Below are 10,571 nucleotides of genomic sequence, written 5' to 3' on the forward strand. Positions count from 1 at the left end.
CAGCTGATTTGCAGAAAGGAAATGTTAAGTAGATTAGACAATGGCTAGTTTTTACTATTCTAAATCACATACTTTTGTGTTAGTGTCTTTGGATTTTTTTAAGTAAAATGCTTAATGAGAGTAGAATTTCTGTTTGTAGAAAAAAATTACGACAAGAAAAGGGTATGGACATTTACGTGAGTATATTCAGTCTTGCTCATTTGCTTCTGTAATGATAGCTAAAAACCAGCAAACACTAAAGTGGCAACATAAATGGCTCAAGTTTTGCAGTGTTTAGGTATATTAACTATCCTTTTGGTACTTAGTAAGTTGAGCAGATTCCATTATTAAGGGAAGTTCTGTGTTAGCATAGTAGTTTTAGCTGCCCATTTGAAAAGTGAATACATGCCATTTTCATTGTGACAATTACTTACAAAATATATCTGTGTTTAAAGGCACATGGCTACTCACTCTCCTGAGAAAACCCACAAGTGTAATTATTGTGAGAAAATGTTTCACCGGAAAGATCATCTGAAGAATCACCTCCATACACATGACCCCAACAAAGAGACGTTTAAGTGTGAAGAGTGTGGCAAGAATTACAATACCAAGCTTGGGTTTAAACGACACTTGGCCTTGCATGCAGCAACCAGCGGCGACCTCACCTGCAAGGTATGTTTGCAGACTTTTGAAAGCACAGGAGTGCTTCTGGAGCACCTTAAGTCTCATGCAGGCAAGTCATCTGGGGGGGTGAAAGAGAAAAAGCACCAGTGCGAGCATTGTGATCGCCGGTTCTACACCCGAAAGGATGTCCGGAGACACATGGTGGTGCACACTGGAAGAAAGGACTTCCTCTGTCAGTACTGTGCACAGAGATTTGGACGAAAGGATCACCTGACTCGACATATGAAGAAGAGCCACAATCAAGAGCTTCTAAAGGTCAAAACTGAACCAGTGGACTTCCTGGATCCATTTACCTGCAATGTGTCTGTGCCTATAAAAGATGAGCTCCTTCCGGTGATGTCCTTACCTTCCAGTGAACTGTTATCAAAGCCATTCACAAACACTTTGCAGTTAAACCTCTATAACACTCCATTTCAGTCCATGCAGAGCTCGGGATCTGCCCATCAAATGATCACAACTTTACCTTTAGGAATGACATGCCCAATAGATATGGATGCTGTTCATCCCTCTCACCACCTGTCTTTCAAATATCCATTCAGTTCTACCTCATATGCAATTTCTATTCCTGAAAAAGAACAGCCATTAAAGGGGGAAATTGAGAGTTATCTGATGGAGTTACAAGGTGGCATGCCCTCTTCATCCCAGGATTCTCAAGCATCATCATCTAAGCTAGGGTTGGATCCTCAGAATGGGTCCCTAGATGATGGTGCAGGGGACCTCTCCTTATCAAAAAGTTCAATCTCTATCAGTGACCCCCTCAACACACCAGCATTGGATTTTTCTCAGTTGTTTAATTTCATACCTTTAAATGGTCCTCCCTATAATCCTATCTCAGTGGGGAGCCTCGGAATGAGCTATTCCCAAGACGAAGCACATTCTTCAGTTTCCCAGCTACCCCCACAGACACAGGATCTTCAGGATCCTGCAAACACTATAGGTCTTGGGTCTCTGCACTCACTGTCAGCAGCTTTCACAAGTAGCTTAAGCACAAGCACCACCCTGCCACGTTTCCATCAGGCTTTTCAGTAAGATTCTGGGACATGAATTCATTACAGAAATGTATGTGTAGCCCTGCCTTAGGTGATCTTTTTTATTTTAGTGCCTACTTTAAGACAGTATAGAAATTTCTGCTTTTGTATAATACCAGTTTTCATTAAGCCAGTATAAAATAGAAACTAGCTTTTTAATGAGCTTTGGAACCATTTGTGTTCAGTTATGTTTACCTGGGTATTTTGTCCTGATTCACTGCCAATTGTCATAGTCTTAAAGAGTTTTATTTCATATAGGAAAGCCATTATTATTAATAAAGTTTTACAAGTCCCATGTTCAGATTACTTTTAGATCTTAAATTGTTGTTTTTATCCAGTAACAATGGCTCTTTTTGACATTTGGCTCATTATTAAAAAAAATTGAAATAGAATGTAAATTTTATAAAATGTATGTGAATAACTTGAGAGTTTTAAAATTTTTACTAGCCATGAAATGGATTCGTAATCAAGTGTTTTACATGACTTAAGAATCCAGTTTGGGGAGATAACAGATGTTTCCTAGACATACTACAATTTCAGATCAGTATATTTTGAAAACTTGTTATTGTCTGGCTAAAATATTTGCTAATAATTTATGAGCATATAAAGAAGATAAAACCAAAACACAAAGCACCAGTATTTAAAGCAAAAAGACTCCTAGTAAGGTAACACAGCATTCTGTGTTACATAGAGCCAGCCCTTAATTAGTGGCCATGGTTCAGCCTTTGTAACTATCTTTCCATTTAATAATATTAATAGTGTATGGCATTGGAGCCTTCAAGGGTCAGCAGTATAGATAATTCTCTTTAATCTATACCACCCTTCACAACCAGAGGGTGGCTCAGGTGCACCAGCAGTTTTATTTGGATTGTTGGTCCACAGTTAGTCTAGAATCTAGAGCCATTGGGAACTATAGACAGTAGGTGTGTTAATCCCAGAGTAGACTCAGCCTGTAAGGTGTGGTAGACTCATAAGCAGGAAGGAAGGTATAAAGTACACAGTTGAACTTGGGAACTTACCTAGGGATTCTGTCTGCTGTTGCCAGGGTTGAAAACTGGACTCTTTAAAAAAAGTAAAGTAAAAATATTACCACTTACATCCCTTCTTGCTGAATTTGATACATCTTTCTTTCTCTAAGAGCCAAAGCAGAAAACAAAAATAACAGTTTTGCCCCATGGTGTCTTTACTATTCACTAGAAATCCATCTTTCCCTGCTATTTCGGGATGGAGAATTTAAAGTTAAATGTACTAGAAAACTATTTAAGGAATTACCATAAAATTTTGAGTAACTAAAAATATATACAGTAAAGCCCCACTTTAACATATCTCTGGGAAATGGGAGAAGCATTGCAAATAAGTTGAATTTGTAGGGAAATGAAGTAAAGTAAAACAAGCACTGTCTTAGTGAATGTGAAAACAAGAATATTGTTTTCACTGAATAAAATAGTTATGGGTTTTTTTCACATTAGATAATTACCATAATCTTTTCAATGGTATAATCATTATATTTTTTCAAAGGGTCATTTGGGACATCAACCTAAGAAACATATCTATTAAGCACTTCTTAACACCTTATTGTGGGACCCCGTCTGTGGGGGCAGGGGAAAGGGGGAAGGTTTATAGAAGAGTATATATCTCTTTAAAAAAAGAAAAGAAAGATATTTTTGAGCACTCATTAGCCCTGTATGGGAGCTTGTTTCCCTTTTGTAGGGCCAATTATCACTGCAAATTGCAATGTTTACCAAGAATTTTTTAAAATGAGTGCAGATTACTGAATATAATACATTATTTAAAATATTTGGGAGTAGTATAATTTGTGGAGAGCTGTAAATTGTAATAATGTAAATGGGGGTTTCACATATTTTATATATATATATATACACACGTATATCGCACTTCATAGAATCAAAGTTGCTCTCTGAAGGAGCTTTGGCTCTTCATATTTTATCATTGCTCCTATTTTATTTTTAATCCTAGGAGCAGTAGTTTTTATACTTATGTATTTAAATTTTATTATGAAAAATTACATTTTATTAAAAAAGTGTGTTCCAAAGGCATTAAAATTATATATGTTAATAAGGAAATACGTTTTTAAAATTTTCAAACTGCTCCTAAGCTTTTGGTTAGGAGAATATTTGCTCTGAAAGTAGGCTTTCGCTCTGCTTCATTACTGCTTCCTTTAGTTTCTATGAAACAGATTGCTTACCTAAATCTTTAGTTGAATGATTAGTGTTCAATATTGCTTTTAATCACCATAAAAAAGGAAAAAAGAAATTTGGTGACAGAGCACAAATAAGTAGAAAACCAATTTTTAAATAGAGATCACAAATAGCAAGTGTGGAAGCACTACTTTATTCTGAAATTTGCTTAAAAATAAATCAAATTAATGAACTGAGACAATGGCCTTCATGGGCTGTATTTCACTACTAATTAAAAAAAAGGGAGTACCAGGATTTATGAAATAAAGCATTTTAGAAATGGAGAATGGCGCCATATATGTATATATATATTTTTAAACCTATACTTGCCCTGCATGGATTCAAAGACATGGAGGCACATCTTCCAGGGCACTAGTGTTAAAATTATGGAGTCTTAATTTTCATATATGCACCTCTTTGCCTGTTATTGCCCCAGACTTGAAATAACACTTCAAAGTAAGAGGGAATTCAGCTAATTCGTTTTTTAAGTTGACTGCAGTGGTCACTAAACTGTTTTTGATAGAATTTCTATGAAAGATGAGGCAGACTTGGTTATATTAATTGCACAATGTTCTAATAAGGATGTAACACAGAATTGGCTCTTTTCTAGATAAAAAAAAATTGTCATTTGTTTTTATTTAAAGTAGATTAAGGATGATTATTGCCAATGCTGTTTTCATTCTCCAGTGGCCAGAATCATCATCCTTGAAACTTCTTGTAGTGCCTTAGCTTGGTTTAAAAGGGGGGTAGGATTAACGTTAAATAAAAATATTTTAGTGTAGAATTTGGAGCTCAGACAAGATATTGAACCTCATTCAGTTTGACTTCCACATGTGTGTACAAACTAGGTCACAAACACAGAAGTGTAAATGTGGAAGGATCTTGGCACTGTAAGCAATATTACCCATTGATGTATCCAAATATAATCTTTATATTGCTATTGGTCACTGTTAAAACTTTCATTTTAAGATCCTATTATCAAGTTCAGTTTTTAAAAACTTTGTCCTGGCTGGTCATACATCACTCTTTGTGCATCCTTTTAATTTTATCTAGTGTTTCTTTTAAGCTGTGTATTTTTGCCTCTTTGTTGCTTGTGCTTTATTTTTCTTAGTCATTTGTGGAATATAGTGATATATTGTGTTAATTTGGACAGTAGCGGTTTTTAAAAACCATATACTGACTGAAACATGAGCCAGAGCTGATTGCTTTATTAAGCTAATAATGAATGTTATAGAGTACATACTTTCAGGATCGTTCATCTAGTGAGCAATACACATATTATAGGCCAATATTTTTTTAAAAAAAAAATAGAGCTTGGTCAACCTCTATACTACACATATTACAAGATATAGCACTTTCAAAATGAATCTAAACCTTTACAGAAACTTTCTTATAGGTTATGCCTTTTATTTTAAGACTTATTATAATTTGTTTCAAGTGCCATTAGATGATATATATGTAGGCCTTTGATATATAATGCTTTGTGTACAAAACATGGTAGATGGTATTTTAAACAGGTACATTTTTACAGTGTTTTCTTATCAATTTGCTATATTGCACAGAATCAGTGTGTGTCTTTTCATAAGGTTTTACAATGGTTTATTTTTTTACAAGGTTTACGTGTCTCAAAGCACACTGTCTTCCCAGTACGTAAGTTAAATACCAGTTCACCCAAGTTGCTTCTAGCCTACTGAGATCCATGTGACGTTGGAGGAGATCTTTTAAATGTTGAGTATTCGTCATTAGCAATGGCAGACTTGTCTCTGACAAATGAGTGCTTGAGTTGAGTTTGTCTTGTTTTTCTTACTGTGTCAGCAGCCATGTCTACAACACGGATAGGCTATTCTGATTACATAGATTTATATAAGTTGTGTTGTGTAGATTCGTGCTTAAAACACCACAGAGAAATCCTTGGAGATCATATAAAACAAGATAATTCTACCAGTCTTGGTAACGGCACACTTAAATCACCATTCAGGTACTTCAACAGCATGATCAGTCCTCTGAGGATGGAAGGCAGTGTCTTTTGATAAGTTTTCTAGCTCTAGAAATGACACAGAACTATTGCTAATGTATAAACACTTCATTGTATAAGCTTCAGTGGTACAGGTGAACCAGAATGAATGTCTCCTCAGAAACACTCCTTCAATATTATGTTGGATCATGCTGCTAATGTAACTTGGGATACAACTCTTCATGGTGCTACAAACTTCTCTGTCTCGTTCAGTTGTATTTTTTTATCCATAGGAAAAGAACTACATTTAGGTGTAAAGGTGTACAATATATTTTTATACTGTGACTTAATTTGTCATTAACAAACTTTTACACCACCACAATGTATTCATGTGCACTTGCAAAAGGAGATCTTGGACATGCAAATGTTATCAGAACAAACCCAGCTTTTGTCCACAAGGTGACTGTGACTCAAAATGAAAAGTGGGCTTCATATTAGAGTGTGGAGTGAAGAACATGCTGTAAGTTACTAACAGCCCTTTGAATTTAACAAAAACTGGGAATCCATTAGGAAATGGATTGCATCATGCCTGAACATAAGCTGGACTGCTGAAAATGTATTTTTAGCTAATGAAAAAGTGTTTGGACTAGTACTCTAAAAATGTTTTAATGGCAAAGTATTGAGTCAAAATAGAAAAGAAAAAAATCTGCATTCCAGACTGAATTTTGTATATTTTTATTGCATTTAAAATGGCTATTCTATGACATTGGGAAATCAAGTGGCTTATCATGTATATCATGTACTTAAAATGTATTCACAAACTACTGTTGTATTTGTATAAAATATAGACAAAGATCATATTTGTGTGTGTGTGTGTATATATATAAGCTCTGTAAAATAGCGATCACATTATGGAGCTGCAGTGATACTACATTTTAAACATTCACATCCAGAGAAGCAGGCTATTTATTGTCCAGATACCCAGATTTAAAATATTAATTTGCTGCTAATTAAACAATAATAGTACTGCAGCTTCTTGTGGCCTGCAGTGTTATGTTTGCTGTAAGAAAAAAATGTAAATTCCATAAAATATATGAATAAAATTAGAGTGCCTTTAGATAATGTAGATATTCCTGAAATTTTCATAGGCGATACACTGATAGAACATTTTTTCCTTAACTTCTAATTATAAGTAGTTTCTCATTTGAAAAGTCTAAGTTTCTAAGTAAATGTAAGATTCTTGGCAGGGGAGGAGTTTTAAAATTTTCACATCTTTAGAGAAAGCTCAGAAATTACAAATAAAAAATAGTCAAAACACCAAAACTTTAATCTAGGGGAGTTTAGAATTCAGAAAAAAAAAAGTAACTTCTTATTTGTGCTACAATTGGCATTTAGCATTTCTTTAGCACTTAGTGTCAGTACTATAAACCTTTTAGAAATTCCCTTGGGATTGTTTACCTAAAATTTTACTAAAGAAAGCTCTCTTGACAATTCATGTGGACCAAAATGGTTATCACACACCTATCATTTCAGCTCAGACTTCTCAGTTAAATAGCCAGTAATGCAGCTCCCTAGAAATATTAGTTTTGAAAATTCAATTAATACCTGTCCAGGAACCAACTATGGAAATAATTTGTCATATATCTCACAGCACCTCTTTGGGTATGATAGAACAAATTCTTCCTTTTCCTGTGGCTCTCTTGTTTTCAAAGAGTAAAGATGATAGACAGTGATTCCAGTGTGAAAAGCTCCTCATTTTGCCTAATTTCAGCGAATCTGAAAGGGATACCAGGTCACTTCTTAAAATTAACACTAAATAAGTTTTTATTTTAATCTACTCATGTGAAAATACTGCAAGGACACTTTATAGAGGAAAATGCTTTTGCTCTCTATAGTACCAAAGAATAGACTACTCTTAAAAAGTATGTTTGGGATTGATTCATTTAAGATATAAACCTCTTTATGGAAAATTGGATGCAATTTACTTAACGCAACATAGACGCAATAGGGCTGAGAGACTCCCACTAGTTTTGAATGAAAAGTTTATTATAATAGTTTACCATTAAAAAGAGGAAAAAGTTCAGTCTGGCCATAGACAGCTGAGTCTTTGCTCTCACTTTTCCTTAATTGAACATTTATTCAACAAGCATTTCTTAAGCAAAAGGGCATCACTTTGTGCTAAGACTTAGGGATATTTCAAAGAGGTCAACTCTATAGAAAGGAGCAGTTTGTTTTCTGACCAAGCATCTGAATGAAGATGGCAGCAAATATGGGGAAAAGTCTAAACATATGGAGCCATGCTAAGTTCTCCTTTTTCATAGATCAAAAATGGTCAAATATAGGCAATTTTAGTAAAAAAAAAAAAATTTCTCAAGTTCAAGTGCATTCTATTCCACCAAGAATTAATATTCAATAATAAATCTACTCTGAAAATGTTGATTCTTGGTTGGTACAATAGTTTATCTGTCATCTTGACTAGGTCTTAGTACCCAGTATTTGGTCAAACTTCAGTCTAGATGTCACTATGAAGACATTTTTTAGATGTGATTAACCTGAAAGTCAGTAGACTTGAGTAAAGCAGATTACCTTCCATATGATGGGTGGACCTCATCCAATCACTTGAAGGCCTTAAAGAGAACAGACTGAGGTCCCACTAGAGGGAATTTTGCCTCCCCAGACGGTTCTCAGACGTCACCTCTTCCTTGTGTCACCAGCCTGCTGGCCTGTACTGCAGATACATGCTTGCCAGCCCCAACAACCATGTAAACCACCTCCTTAAACATTTCTCTGTGTACTTACTAGTTCCGTTTCTCTGGAGAACCCTGATTAATACAACCTTGTTTCAACTGTCATCCTTTATAGGAGCTGGTTTTACTTGGAAGGAAGTAGAAACACTTTTTTTTTTCCTATCCTCTTATGGGAGAACACAGAGCATATAAGCTTCAGAAAAGGAATAGAAAAGAACATAGGGATTGTATCTATGAAACCGTTCTCAGAAAATATCCTTTTTTAATGTCTTTGCCATTATTTCAGATAAGAATCTTTCACCTAATGAACAAGACTTGAAACAGCTAACCTTGCTTTGCTCAATAGCTGCTTACTTGGAATGTAAGCTAATGTGTATATAAATGCACAAGTGGGAATTTCTATAAACTGAATGTTTCAAAAACAGACAGATGATCCATTTGTGATAATACCACAGTCAAGGCCCTGGGGTTTTGAGGGTAAAGGTTCTCAGATAAAAATAGACATTTTCTGTTTTATGGTACTAGAATTTTTGGGAAGGTTTTTATTCCTTTTCTCATTAGAGATCATCTTTCTTGAGGCTCTTTTCAAAGTGTTGCAAGTGCAGCTGGACATCTCATTGTAAGCAAACTTCTCTGTTTCTAAAAATATGTAATTGATCTATTAGTACTAATCACACCTGATGACATTTTTAAGCAGATTCCTGTAACCAGACTTTCATGCCCTTGGAATGCTCATTGTGTAAGTAGGTTAATAACCTCAGCAATGGTGCCCTATTTAAAGATTTTAAGATGTGTCAGCTTTCCCTACCCCAGAATGAATGGCAATCAGTGACTATAAAATAAAACAAACAAACCCTATATGCCTCTTAAGGATCATTTTGTTTGAAGTTTCCAAGAAAGTGAGTTCAGTGCAGTCCCTGTTCTCTAAGTTATCTTTCAAAGGGGTAAAGCATTATTTACTAGTTATGTATTTTGTGTCATAAATTTTCATGTAATGTCTATATTCCTAAGTACTAGTTTTATTGAGAGAGCTTCAAATTAGTTGTTTGAAAGACCCTAAAAATTTCCTTCCCTTCTTAACAGCATCTGCTCTCTCCCCCCAACTCCTCTTTTTTTCTCTCCTGTTTTTTCATATGGAGTTACTCTCTGGTCCTTATAACAGAACTTGTTCTCATTCATCCTTTCATCTTCAGGGTCTTGTTCTTCACCCATGCAATACTTTCTTTTCTCCTCCTGCCCATGAATTTCACATGCAGAAATCTTATCCATTCTCCAATCCGTCCTAAATAGTCTCTCTCGAATAAAGCTACTTCTGGCCTCACCCATTGAATAGCAACTTTTTTTCCCTCTGAACATTTATTACCGTTTATTAGATCTCAGGGCATTGCATAGCCTAAGCACTTGAGGGCAAAACCCTATCCACGTAGTTTCAAACATGGCAGATAATCAGCACATACCCATTGGATGAAGGGCAAATAGAGCTCTTACCTAAAAAACTCTTAGCCATTTCAAGATTTAGAGCACATTTTAATTTTTTTTAAATCTACTCTTTGAAAATTTGATCCTAGAAAATAATAAAAAATAATAATTTTGACAACTCAATTATATAAAAGCTTATTTCATACAGTCAAGATTCTATGATCACACTTAAAACTCCATTTTGTTCTTGCTTTCTGCATAACAAGTGAGCAAAGTTATAGGCAATCACTCAAGTCTCTTCACTACTAGAAACAAAGCTAGAGAAACCTTAAGGATTCTAAATTTTGTGATTTTGTCCTTCAAAGTCTTTCATTGTGGAATCTCCACCTCTGATTCATGAGAATAAAGGGGGGAAATCTATACGTCCCCTATTTCTACAACTTAAAAGGATACAAGACTTGACTTCAACTGCCTGAAACAGAATGATAGAAGTCAGTGAAGCCATATTAAACCTGATTGTGAAATAGAAGTTCAAACAAAAGGGGAGTTCTAACACATCAGG

At 35.0% G+C, this 10,571-nt stretch overlaps 1 protein-coding gene across 11 annotated transcripts in view; it reads left to right on the top strand.

The window, feature by feature from the left end:
• Positions 1-6,701, top strand: part of Plag1 (PLAG1 zinc finger) — a 45,352-nt gene extending 38,651 nt beyond the window's left edge. For all 11 annotated transcript variants that reach the window (XM_078017155.1, XM_021724874.3, XM_005322923.4 and 8 more), the window contains one exon: positions 435-6,701. In XM_078017155.1, coding sequence (XP_077873281.1) covers positions 435-1,692 — 1,258 coding nt within the window. In that variant the 3' untranslated portion in view covers positions 1,693-6,701. The remainder of the gene's footprint in view (positions 1-434) is intronic.
• Positions 6,702-10,571: the final 3,870 nt, after the last annotated feature.

Source organism: Ictidomys tridecemlineatus, chromosome 7, assembly GCF_052094955.1.
Source record: "Ictidomys tridecemlineatus isolate mIctTri1 chromosome 7, mIctTri1.hap1, whole genome shotgun sequence".
Lineage (NCBI taxonomy): Eukaryota > Metazoa > Chordata > Mammalia > Rodentia > Sciuridae > Ictidomys > Ictidomys tridecemlineatus.